The following is a 13,968-nucleotide window of genomic DNA, read 5'->3' on the forward strand; positions in this document are numbered from 1 at the left end:
AAAGTTAACTCTTCCCCAGCTGAAAGCAGCACGACTCCTCATGGTATAATTTTACAGAAGAAAATTATAAGATATCAAGTATAGCATAAAGTATACTGACCAACTAGGTGACCCTCTAAATCTAATATTAATCTAATTCTTAAAACCATCCACTCTACTAACTTCTAGTCACCCATGTTGGGAAAAATTGCTTAAATATATGAAACACTGGCTGCCTATTCTTTCTTCTTAACTGAATTTCAGATGTGGACCAATTAAGAGTCACTGAATCCAAGCAGTATTGGGCAGTGGAAGTATTGCTTGAGCAATCTTTCCTCACAGTCAGTTCTCATTCCCCATTTTCAGGCAGATATTGACCGTGCTTTTCTGAAAATGAAATGGTACCATTAATGAAATAGCAATAGCTATTTATTGGCTTAAAACTATGGGGTTTTTTCTTTTTTGTGGAGGGGGAAATTAGAAATGCTTTTCACCATGTCTCTAGTTTAATATGCATTCCCTGTGTGCATTGACACTTAAGTTAGTATTCAACCAATATCTCTTATAGAGCTTTATGAAGTAGGTGTCCTGTTGAACACATCTGGGGCTACCTAACGCAATATTTGTTTGCAAAAAAGAGATTCTTCAGAACAAGGGAGATGAAGAATGCACAGGCTAAGGCATTTGGGACCTCTGATGTCGGTGTAGACCACAATCTAACAAGAGCTAAAATAACCTCTTTCAGTAAATGATTCCTACCTTTTTTTTTAACAAGGATTTTAAACTGAAGAGTGTGAAGATAACAACATTAAAGCATTCCCATATAAGAGCAAAAAAGTTAATTTATAAATCAAGTTTGATACAAAGTCCCCACTGAAAAATAGAACCTGTCCTTAGATACCCATGTATGGCAGATGAGGAAGATGGTGACTACTACTGTCTGGTTTTGCCCCATTACTTTACAGTGTGATGTTCATGACTGTATTCTTCACTGCTTGATGCAAAGCTAGAAATTTGTATATATATTTTTTTAGAAATGTGTTTGTGTAAGTGGCCATTTAACTAGTTTTCCTTTCTTTGCAGGAATTCCAACTGATTGATTTTCAGCTTTACCCTTGCATAATTTGCCTTCTTGCAGATCAGATTGTACTTATGATCCTTGTGTGCTATGAAAGCAGTGTGTTTTTTCAATTATTGTTCTGGGTGCTGTTTGTTTTTATTCCAGCTCCAACTGAAAAACAGTTTATTCATACCAAACCAAAAACAACTGAAAAACCAAGAGTGCCACACACCAAACCTGGTAATGGAGTCATTCTTTTAATTTTATCTGCTTGTGTTTAATCATTCTTTCCCTTAGCCTCAGGTTTTGTGCTTCTTAATAGAATTATTCATAGCCAGTTTTTTGCTGAAGCAGATGCATTACACTTAAGACAATCAAACCAAAATATGTCAAAACTACACTGAAAATAATAGTAAGATATGTAATATAAAATAAAAAATGTTTTCCCTCCTTTCTATTACACATAGCAAATGATGACTAAAATGTAGTAATGTGGGTATTGACAAATTTCAGTGGCTAGATAGATTGAGTTCTCTCTGATTACTTCCTGGTAATCAGGGATGCTTCTCTGTGAGCATTCTTTTTTTTCTTTTCATGAAATGCAACAGAATTCCTTTGTAATGCGCTTGTAAAGTTAGCAACTTACATTGTGCTCTGTACTGGAAAAAAATTAGCTTTAAAAATAGTTACAAGGGGCTGTGTGGCTTCCCATTTTTGTTATTAAGGGAATGTATAGCAGAAGTTAATAGAAAGATAACTATATCTGTCAGCAGTTGATTTTCAAGATATTCTGTTACTCCTTAGGTTGGGGCATTTTGAAAGTTTTAGAAATAGTGTGAATGCTATTTGTTTCTATTACAGATAAATATTCTAAGATTCTTCACATTCTCTCTTTAACAGCAATACATCAGACAACTCCACAACCAATTATTACAAAATCTTCAACTACCACTGGGCATTCAAGGGCAACAATGGGTAAATAAGTTTTCTTAAAGTTAAGATGCAGGTATTTCCAGTTTTTTCAATAGAGAAATTTCTAGAGAACACAGATGGGTATTTATATAACACTATTTCACTATCCTTCATTCTACTACCACATGCATGTACCTTAGTATAGAGGATTCTCATTTCTATTTTAGACGTAAAGCAAAAATAGCCTACAGCTTATGTCTGGTCAGAAATCTGTATTTGTCAGATCTCCAACCAAATTTAATGTCAGTTTTTTCTTTTAGATCAAGAATTTTAGCCACTAACTCAACTTATCCTACAGCACACTGCTGAGACTTTTCTGTATTTTGGATAGTCATTTTGTTTCAGGTTCCAGAAAGCCGTGGAATTGTTATTGTCTTTTTTTCAGGCATTTGAGGCATGCATTTTCTGTGGGCTAAATATGGCATTGGATCATGACTCCTGAAGAACACAATAATAGTCTTTTTCCTTTTCTTTCAGCTCCAAAAGAAACACTGCTCATTCCTTCCAAACCCAAAACATCTGTCTGGCCAGAAGTACCACAAACTAAACCTGGTAATTTACAGTTTGTAACTTTAGAAGTGTTATTGTGGCACTGCCTTAGTTACATTTTCGGCTGTCACTGAGTACTGCAGTCATGGGACATGCATAATAAGTAGACAGAAATTGGTACCATAGTTCAGCTGAGAGTATGTTAATAAATTGTATGAAACTGAGTGCCCAAGAATTGCATCCATTTCCATGGAGAGCAGCTGGACGGGTTTAGTAGCCATTAAAAATGTGAGGAATTCAATTAATTTTAATAAAAATATATTTCTGTGGTCACACTCACAAAGTTCTTTTCTTTTGGGTGATTTTATTAGCCTAAATACATTTGATTCAATTTCTCAGTTACTTTTGAAACTCTGGTTACAGAATCTCAGTCTAAGATAGTAGATGCTGAGAGTATAAGTGTCTTCAGCACAGTGACTTCTTGCAGTAACTTCAGTACATTCAGGGATGCACAGTTACAACAAAGGACGGTGATACCTCACCTTTACCTAGGTGTGAACTATTTCAATAAAAATTGCCAAGTAGGAAGATTACAGGAGAAAAATATAGTTAGAGGAGGAGTATCAACATGGTTATAAGAAAGAGCAGCTCCTAATCTTTCTTCCTCTCTGGTCTAACAACCGAATTGATAATATTTTAGTTTAAGACAAATCACTCAATGAATAGTTTTATAATTTCATGCACACTTTTTCCCCTTAGACTGGTACTTTTTTTCATAGCCAAAAAAGAATTTAAGCAGACACCCTATTCATTCAAGATCTATATATATGCATATATACTATACGTACATATATATTACTATGAACATCAAACTGAACAGTTCATGAATAAGATTTCTGTTCTAAATGCCTTATTTTGAAAGGCTGTTAAGTAACCAAGTCAGATTCCAAGTCTTGGTTGAATACGTGCTATTTACAATCATGTCATAGTTAACAAGTGCCATCTTTTGGTACCACTACAAAGTTACTTTTAGGGAAAGAATTTTAGAAAACAGAAGTTAGAGGTTTATTCTTTTAAGATTTAGATCATTATAATTGCGTATGTGCAAAGCAAACTAGTGTTAGGAAAAACAGTAAAAAATTTTTATTGTTAAATACAAATGTCACTATTTAGCCACTGCTCTTTTTGCTAGTAAGTAGGTTATTTTCCAGCTTCCATATTTTAACCTTATTTCTGAAAGACAAAGAGGCATGGAGTGTGTGTCTCTACCTGCCAGTCTGTCTTCTTCATTCAGTAATTTAGATATCTTTCAATAAATTCAATCAAGTTTGAATGAGGTCTGAAAGATAAATATGTCACTATGAGCTTTTAGAAATGTTTTATGGAAGAGTAAGTTAATATACTAAGTACAAAAAAGACCAAAGACTGTCAGAACTCCACCTTTAGGGCATTTGTTCTGAAGTTAGTGGGGGCCCAGAACAATCATTGCACTGTCTGGCTGTCAGCATGAAAATACATCCAGACTAATCAGAACATGTTTCTGTCTCATATCTGTTAAAATTGTCTTAGCAGATGTGTAGATAGGTTTTTAGGAAATAATGGAGACAGATCCTTTGTGAAATCCAACTTCTTTAATTTCCCTTCTCACAGAACAATGGTTTATTTTTTATAGCTCCAAGGGCAACACACCTGGGATCAATTAACCTTGTTACAGTTCATGTTGTTGATGGGTCCAAAATACCTTTGGGTAATGAGAATATTATGTCAGTTTATTTTTCTTAAAACTTTACTTTCTCTGCTTTTGCTATATAGCTAAACTTACACTTTAATCAACAGAAATACCTCAATATGTCTTTATGTCATGTTCATTTGTTAGTTACATTCCAGTGCATGTACAAAGTATTGCTGGTTTTAATTTTCCAGGCACTTTTCTTCTTCATGAAATCTTTTCTAGAAATAAGTACCTCATGTACAAGGCTGAGGAGTCATGTAAAAAGGCATTGCCTGATCATCTTTTCTGATTTTGTCTGACTTACTAATGAAATATATCTTCCAGTCTTGAAAAGTCTTTTTCCTGTATAAAAGCATGATTTTCAGACAGGTTTCTAGTACTGACTCTTCTTGTTTACGATCTGCACAAAGACAACTTGAATTTCCTTTCCACCTGTGGTGTCTTATGTTTAAAAGGAAATAATTTACACTTGATAAGCAGTAATATCTCCATTTTCAGTTCCCAATGAAACATACCACATTTCACCCAAGCCAAAAATTGCTCAAGCAACTGAAATTCCATGGTTCAATACAGGTAATTTTTAAGATTCTCTTAAGTTGTTGTATTGAGAGTCTGTAAATCTGAAGCAAAATCAGTACTGTTTAATATTTAATTATAAGTTCATTATTACCTTTAAAACCATTTCAAAAACATAACATGAAAATTTATTTTCCCCCTTATCAAACATTTTTGGTGCTTTGAAACTGGGGTTTAATCAGTATGGTATCAAAAATGATATGAAGATTTTAAACATTATGAGACAGATGTATAGTGCTGCAAATATAAATGTAGCTAACTTCCACTGTTTACCTTACAAAATCTAAATCTGTAAAACTTTTCCCAAATCTAAATGTCAAAACTGAGTAATATGTTCTGTACTGCATAAGTATTTTCTCTGATGCTTCAGAGAGGTTGGAATAAGTGTTATGGATAGAATGGTTATTAGATTTGAATATCAAATAGCCAGCTCTATTTATTCAAAAAGCTGACTTACAGTGGTTGATAACTGTGCAAAAGACAACAGTGTCTTATGCTTTCAGCTTTTGATGTGATTCACAAAGATACTGTAACAACTACCTTATCAAAATTATTTTGCAAGTGAAAGGCAACAATAAGAAAAGGTTGAAGGCTTCCAATTTCAACCTTGATGATGACACTGCGCTTCGGCTGTCTTACACAGTGTCTGCATTGAATGCTTCTGGTTGTTTTCTCAGCAATAATTCACTGTTTCATGGTTTTATCTAAGTATTTTGTTTGGGGGGTTCCAGTGTGGTGTTTTATTTTGAGGATTTTTGTTTGTTTGTTTGTTTTTACAGAACCTAATTAAATGTCTTAAGGCCATGGATACCTTGCAGAGCTAACTCTGTATCCATATACAGTTGGGTAACTGGCTGTAAATATTTTATATCTTTTCCTAAACCTAAACATGAATGTAACTGGTCAGACTGCATGATAGAGTCATCTGACCACTAAAGAAACTAGCATTTTCAACATGCATTTTGGATTGGAACTCATAGAACTCTCATGTGTCCATTTTGCTGTATCACATTGGTGCATGGACCTTTTTTTCTGGCAAATTGCACTGCACTATTGGCGTTCTTTTACACAGCATTTAAGCAGAACCTTATTTCTTTTAGCACCTCATAAAACACGTCTCACTTCCGCAAGACCAAAGCCGTCAGATAAATCACAGACTAGACCTGGTAATAATTGTTTATTCAATCTGGGATGGGGAGGAGATTAATTAATTAATTAATTTCCCCTATTCTCAGTGGAATTTTAAGTGTTGTTGGGAGAAGGGTATTTTTTAATCAATTAATAAGTCTACAGCTAAAGCCTCTTCAAATCAGAAACCAGAACTGTGTGTGTCATCACACTAAGGTGTTACTTTTTCTTCTCTAGTGTGGAATTGTTGGCATCATATAGAAACCTCTTGGGTGTTGTTCTCGTGGAACTTTTTTTTCATCTTTCTCTTTTTTCTTTTTTAACTCTCTCACAGTTTTTAGTAAAACCACACTAGCACCAACCAGAACAAAAGCACCTGGACTGCCACAGTGGATTGTGCCAACAACAGGTAGAGCTGCATTTTTTGGGGTTTTTTTTAGCTTATCTGGAAAAGACATGAATGTGACTTCCTCAAATCATCTTGAGCCCTGCAAAATATTTCATTGTGTTTTGTTACAGAATTTAATTCCTCAGACTACCATGTGTAATTGCTGCTACTGATCATGTTATGGAGTTTCTGAGAGTCATTGTGAAATTATATTGACAGTCTATGTAAACTTACAGATAGATTATTATGTGGCTACTGTTTACTAATGTTTTCTAGACGTTAGGCCCAAGATAATTACTGGAAAACACTGTTGAAAAGGGTCATCCAGTTGTTTGAGTCTAAATCAGGAGGCTTGGTAGGAAAGTCTTAAACCAGATATCTTGCTAGCTACTATCTATGCACGTGATGTGTTCACACCAGACTAGTTTTTACTCAGACCGTGCAGTATTTGGACTGTGGGGTATTCAGGCTTCAATACTTCAGCATCAAAGAATTCCAAATTGATGGATGATAGAGGAGGGTGAGAACTTCAATTTACATATCCTTACACACAGAGATAACAAACATCCCTAACGAGAAAGATTTATTAAAAATATGGGTTTGGTTGGGGGAAAAATCATTTGTCCTTTTTCAATTGTACTTGATTTTTCAATCCAATCAAAACAATGTTGTCAGTGTTAACTCATAAAGAATCTGTAATTTTTTATTTAATAAAGCATTAATTTATTACATGAATATAAACACTGTTGGTTTTTTAATACAACCATTGGTTAATTAAATATATAATTTTGAGATTCTTCATCAACAAAGCAAGTTTAAAATAATACATATTATGAATTAATAAATATATATATATATATATATATAATACACATATTTAGAGCAACCTTTTGGCTGTTCGCCCACTACTGATAGTGCTACTGTCCCATACCATTGCTTTGTGATAGGTAGATTAGGATAACCTGAAGGATAAACCATCTATTCTAAACATTTTTGTCTGTCTAATGTTTCCCTCTAGTATTTTTGGCAATTTAATACCTATTGCTGATCACAGAATGACTTGAACTACTCTTTCCCATACATAATTTTGAAAAGCCCACCATGTTTTTAGAAATGGTACAAGCTCAGAAGAGATGGTTGTATATTTAAATTGAATTAAACTTAACCTGTTTAGAACAAGACCTACTCTTCTGTATTACACACTGAGTGAATGCCTTATGTGCTCTTTGACCTTTCACAGTCCTGGTCAATGAATGAGCCCATCACATTCCTGGACATCAGAGCCAGTTACAGTATTAAATGACCAATGTCAGTAGTTGTGGGTCAGAAAGCCCTGTTCCTTCCTTGTGTTGGAAATCTTCTTATAAATGAGCCTTCTGATGGCTGATTCCTGAAACAGGCAGAATGCACACAGGTCTCCTGAGGTGATCACATTATGAAATTATGCACAAATATACAATTATGTTAGACAGTATATTAAGCTTTTCTCTTCTCCCACATAGTAGTAAACTTGGCAGGGGTATTTGTAGGTTATAAAAAAAAAAACAACAAAAATGAATGCATGCTGAGTAAATCAGTAGTCTAAACATAATAGTGAGCATGTAAATTGTTACATGTAGTTTATTGTGCTTAATGCTGGTTTAGGTGATAAAGCATTGTTTTAAGCAATCCTATTCTAAATGCTTTTCTTGGTGTGCCCACCAGCTGTCATCATTTCCATCTCTTTATGGTAGTGCCCATTGCACTATTATAGAACACCTGTAGCTTCATTGTGATAGATGATGTCAAAAGTCATCACAAGAGTGCCTCTTACTGTGCATGCTATATGTACTCATTGGAAAATCCTTTTTTTAGAATTCTTCTGTAAAATGATACTTCCAGTAATATTTTCCATTATCAAGCTACATCAGTCTTTTTTCTCTAAGTTAAAGAAACATCCTGAAGCTGTTAAAATATTTTGAGATATCCTGAGGATTTTTGGATCTGAAGAAGTTAATTTCTTCATGATGAAAATGTTATTTTCTGTGGTTAGTTTATCAAAATGGTTAAGTTTTGATCTAACCTGATTAGACTCTGTAATTGGCCTGTAAGGAAAAATATGTTTTCAGGTTTACCTTTAGATGTTTTATCGTTTATTCTTTCTCTGAAGAAGAGCACATTTACTGAAGAGCCATGGTTAGTTACTATGTTGTTTAAACATCAATTTTAACTTCTAATTCCTTGCTGGACTGGCACTGTTATTGAATGTGCTCCATTCCTTCTTCCTGACTGGGCTCATTAGCCTCAGTGCAAAGATGTTTCACCCCATGGAGAGTCTACTTGGAAGCTGCAGGGCCCAGATGATAAGCAGAATTTGTTTTTTCCAGCATCAGCACATGGGATTATGGCTGGTTTCCTGGCAGGCTTTTCAGTCTCCTGGCTAGCTGTAGTGCCAGGTGGTAAACTTGACTGTGGAAAAGAGGCAGAGATTACCTCTTCATGACTAGCATTCCTTTTAGGTTTTTTGCCAAGTTTTAGCCTTTTTCTCTAGAATATAATTTTATTGAGATGGCTTTTCATATTTATCTTTGTGTACGTAACTTAGTATACTGAGTAATTTTTTATTGTATACTTAATCTTTTAAAAACTGCTCCTGATCTATTGAACTTCCTGACAAATGCCAGTAAACAAATTTTAAACATTTCCATTTTCCTTGTGAAACAGAGAGATACTTGGTTTTGTTTATAATACCATTATCATTGTGTTCTATTTTCTTTTTATTTTTTAAACTTTGGGTGTATCCCCAAGTTCTAAAGGAATTTAAGTATAAAGGTATTTTGAGTTTTGTTTTATCAAGAGCACTTTTTCCTTTACTTCCCTTAAAATGATCCACTCCTCTGATGGTATTCCTGCTATTAAAGACACAGTGGTTAGTTTAAAGGTGTTCCAGACTCCATGAATATTTCCAGTAATTGAGAAATTATCTGTTTCATAAAATACTAGTGTAATGTCAAAACCAATTGAGAACCATATTATAAACCTATGAAACCTTTGGTTGAAGTGATTAAATTTTGTTGGAATAGGGTTGAAATTTGATAATTAATGTAATATTGAGGGGTTATTTTTAATATATTAAATTTCACGGGTTCTTCGTTACATCATGAGTAAGAGTGTGGGGGGTGGTCACCACAAACATGATGAAGTTGCAATGCATCTTCTCACTATACTATATATACAGTTTTTATAAAACAAATATACTTATTTTGTATAGAGAAAGTGTATTAATTTAACAATCTGGCTGTACTATAAATACCAGTATGTGAAACAGTTGTTCTGTACCAGGAGTTATGTTGATCTTTTTAATGCCACTTTAGTTTTTTCAAATGTGTTTGTATAACTTTTAAGTAGGACTTTCTCTTATATACAAACTGAGTTTTATGTATACTTTGCCTTCTGTACTCCAAATATGGTATATGTTTTGTTCAGAATTGCTCTAACTATTTAATATGGAGGATGACTAAAGATCTTATTATGGGGAGAAGAAGAACTTTGCCGTTTGCAAGAATCAATGGACTTTTTATTCCATATGCTGAAAAACTAGAATGTTCTCTGTACACATCTTTCCACATATCATCTTTGTTTAACTGATCTGTTACCTCTCCATCTTATTAATTCTCTCTTTCAAAATATACTTTTTTAAATTGCAGACTTTCTAGAAACAGATCACTTCCTACTTACTTGAATAAGAAAATAATGGATCTCACTCAGTTATCACTAAAAATATAGATGGGCCATACATGCTGGTTATGCACTTAATGTTAACTAGAGTTTGAATATATACAATATACAAGTATTCCATGACTTGATGCTGCACTGTAGAGACTTATTCCATTTCCTTTGTTTCACAGGTGATATGTATATACCTGAGGATGTTACCGGGCAAGTTGCTGTGGATGTAAAAAAACCTTGGGAATATATTGATACCTGGGAAAAGCCTATTTCTGGTAAAGTTAATAAAAGTAGAAAATATAGGAAACTGTAAGTGTTATGAAAAATAAAAACACTGCCTCTTCTACACAAAAAGCACCTCCACTAAGAAGAGAAATAATTCTTAACCACCCTTATCAATACACCTTCTCATGGCTTCAGGATGTTACTAGAAGTGATAAAAATAAGAATATTTTGTGGTCACTATTTATTCTCTAACATATGCTATATGCTAAAAAATTATCATCATGATCATATCGTTATGATCAAACAGCCTGACTGTAAATACTGATTTTTTTCATACTCATAGTTTCCACATAGCAAAGGAGAATAAAGTAAATGCATAACCAAATTGTACTGCTATTTATGAGAAAGTTTTGTTGACTATTAGTATTGTGAGGAAAATTAGAACTTCATGAGGTTTGCATTGGCCCACTACTCCAGCCTGTCAGGGTCCCTCTGGATGGCAACCCTTCCCTCCGGTATGTAAACTGCACCACCAGCTTTGTGTCAGCCACAGAATGGCTGAGGGTTCACTCAATCCCATTGTCTATGTCAACAGTAAAGACAAAGTCTCTCCCAAGAGGCTGCACACCCTCCTCTTTCATCAAGAGTGACTGAGTCAAGGAAATAGATTCCCGGTCCCTAAAGAAGCCCCGAGATTAATTAAATCCTAACAGTTCACCATGCTTTTGTCCTTGCAAGAATCTACACTATCAGAAAATCCCTAAATTCTATTATGCACCCTAGTTTACAAGCTCAGTCTCCATATATTGGTGATTAGATTTGGTAGCATCATAGACCGTCACCCAAGTCATTGTGGGAAGTAGTAGTAGGGATTATTGTTTTTCCAGAGTGCAATATAATAGATTCAACTGTGACACATACACCAAATGTGTTGTTTTGGCTTGCATGTGACTGTTGTGGTTGTATTGCTCAGAAAATATGATAGAAACCACTTGGCAAGTCAATACTTGCACATTCTTACCCCATAAATATCACAGACAATCCTACTCCCTAAATACGGGCTGGGAAAAAAGTAATGATGAATACTATCATGTAGTAGTATCTAGGGCATGATGACTTATATATGTAAAAATTTATTTCTTTTCAGTTCTTTAGGCATAACTTTTTCATATCCATTTGGGGATTTAGAGTGAATGTGAAACCTATAAATGCTATTTTCAAAACCATTACATCTTCCTAAATTAGACAAAGCACTATTTCCTGTCTTGATCTGAGGGATTACAAAAAAAAAAAGTGTTCTATAAGTGGCTGCAACAGTCCAAAAGGAAAAGGGGACAGAGAAAGATAGAGATATTCCTGTTTGCATATTGTAATATTTCTGAAAATGCCCTCCCAAATGAGTCTTTGGATCTGCTCCCTTCTCACCCGCAGTCACTATATTTATAGGGTAAACTAAGGTCTGATACATAGTGCCTGAGGCACTCTGTGTAGCCAGTAATTCAGTATCAGGCAACTTGTGTATTTGTTGACATTGGCAGCATTATAAGAATTTTATTACTCTTGAGGGTTTTCCTCTCTTAGGTACAACAAGTCTTTTGTTACATAAATGTGCTGCACATATCTCCTGTTTTTTCTTAAGGAAAGAAGGGCAAAGGTGAAGAGTGGAAGAAAAATCTTTGCCTTTCCTTTGCATAATAAAACCCCTCATAATTGGCTGGAAAAAACAGTAAAATGATTTGTAATTATGAACTAAAGGCTCTCTTTTTAGACTTAACTGTCAAAGGACCTTACCGGATAAAATTAATAGATACTTGCTAGAAATTGAAATGACCAAGTTGGGTGCTTCAGAAATTTCTACCACATAACTGTCTTTAGACATGTCTATGCATGAAGTGACAGTGATTTTTTCCATTTTTCACTTGAATAACATAGGATAAAGTTTTCCTAATGATAATATCCCTTTCATTACATCTATATTACATTATATTCATTGCTTCAAGCTGAGGGTGACTAGTTCTATCAATTAGAAAGTACAAGAGATCACAAATTTTGTGAAGATGTTTCCTAGTACGCTGAGGTGGTGTTTACTGTGTGAAGACATATCCTTTTGGATGCCAAAAAATTACTGTTGACAGAAATGAGTAACTACACAGAAAGTGAATCACTGAAACACTTGTAAAAAATCCCAGAGGAACTACATATTTTCAGAGTAAGCTTGGTTTAAAACTTCATGGCACACACTTCTCAAAGAATTTAAGACTGAAAATAGAATTCACTTCAGCTCCTAACCTCACCTCTCCACTTTTGATACTAAATAAGAAATGAAACATTGTTTGAGAAGTCAGAATATAACTTGTGGGTTTCTGATTTTACGGAATTTGAGGTTGAATAATTAATAACACTGTCTTGTAATGTCATTCAGTAACTACATCACCTGGACCTCAGCGCCCTCCTATACCTCCTGCCAAGCCTACACAAATGAGAAGAAAACCTCTGCCTCCAAACACCGTGACTGGTAAACCCGGGATTCCAGGTATCTCAGTCTTTTCAACATAAATATTTTATTGCGTGTGAGATCATACTGACTATTAAGGTACAGGAGACTTTTTTAGTACAGATTTCTTTAATCTGTGAGATCTATAGAAATTAGTATTTTGGAACACATAGGCCTTTTGTCTTCTGACATGAACTCTGTTTTGGGGTTTTTTTTCCTAACCTACTTATGTCAAAATCATCCCTAATAAGGGAGCTGAAAGCCAAAGATCACACTCCAAGTTATCCTTTAAGAAGATCAACCTTATGAGTATTTCATGTCTACTAATAGCATTTGTAGCTACTTAATGTGCATGTTGGATGGGAGATATTGAATATTATACTTCAATGTATACACCCAACTGGTTATTTATTAAGAAATTCTGTCACATATATATTACGTATCCATTAATCACTGCAAATAATGAGCTAATAGTCACCCAGGGAACTAACTGTACTGGGAGGTAGAATGAGCTGAGCTATTTCATGTGCAGAGTTTAGCTTGATTACTGTGCTAAAGTATTCCACCTTCTCAGTTTCAAGAGCACACAGAAACTTTCATGTTTCCTATTTAATTTTATCCTGAAACTGATATTCAATATCCTCATATATGTTTTTCTGTGGGTTGTATATAAGAATCCTTAGGCTAACTTTTTTCCAGGTAGTCAGAAACTGTCATCTCCTTATGCTTAGCCTCATGACAAGTGTTTTCATATTGGTCTCTGTCATTCCCTGGAAATATAAAGGTCTTGACTGTACTGTATTTACTGTTGTCTTTAGTTTGTTTCATTTGGAACTTTGTGTGCTGTTAAGGCACTAAAGACCTAAATAATTCTTTAGTATTTTGTGCAGCAGATGAGTGACAAGAACCTCCAAGCTAACAGCAGAGCTAGGATTGAAAGGTTGTGTCTATACTTGCTGTTGATGCTGTGGTGTTTCCTTAGTAATAGCTACAACAAAACATAAGACATTGTCAGTCTTGAGCTGCAGCATAAAATATGTTTACTTGATACATTTTCTTTTGCTTGTAAGAGGGGTCTATACTAATTTTCTCCACTAAGTGTCTAATTAATTTACCAGTGATATAAAATTTCACCCTTTTTCCGTACACTGAGGCCAGGCTATGTGGTAGTCAGCAGTCACCATACCTTCCTCGGCTTTCAAGATGGAATAAATTGG

At 34.5% G+C, this 13,968-nt stretch overlaps 1 protein-coding gene across 1 annotated transcript in view; it reads left to right on the forward strand.

Moving 5' to 3' along the window:
* Positions 1-13,968, forward strand: part of ABI3BP (ABI family member 3 binding protein) — a gene marked incomplete at its 5' end in the record, with an annotated part of 58,714 nt that overhangs the window by 16,607 nt on the left and 28,139 nt on the right. Inside the window, 9 exons of the mRNA XM_027653626.1 lie at positions 1,205-1,279; positions 1,940-2,014; positions 2,489-2,563; positions 4,173-4,247; positions 4,731-4,805; positions 5,909-5,974; positions 6,271-6,345; positions 10,212-10,307; positions 12,680-12,790. Of these exons, the coding sequence (XP_027509427.1) occupies positions 1,205-1,279; positions 1,940-2,014; positions 2,489-2,563; positions 4,173-4,247; positions 4,731-4,805; positions 5,909-5,974; positions 6,271-6,345; positions 10,212-10,307; positions 12,680-12,790 (723 nt within the window). The remainder of the gene's footprint in view (positions 1-1,204; positions 1,280-1,939; positions 2,015-2,488; positions 2,564-4,172; positions 4,248-4,730; positions 4,806-5,908; positions 5,975-6,270; positions 6,346-10,211; positions 10,308-12,679; positions 12,791-13,968) is intronic.

This window comes from Corapipo altera, unplaced genomic scaffold (assembly GCF_003945725.1).
Source record: "Corapipo altera isolate COAL_440 unplaced genomic scaffold, ASM394572v1 61, whole genome shotgun sequence".
Lineage (NCBI taxonomy): Eukaryota > Metazoa > Chordata > Aves > Passeriformes > Pipridae > Corapipo > Corapipo altera.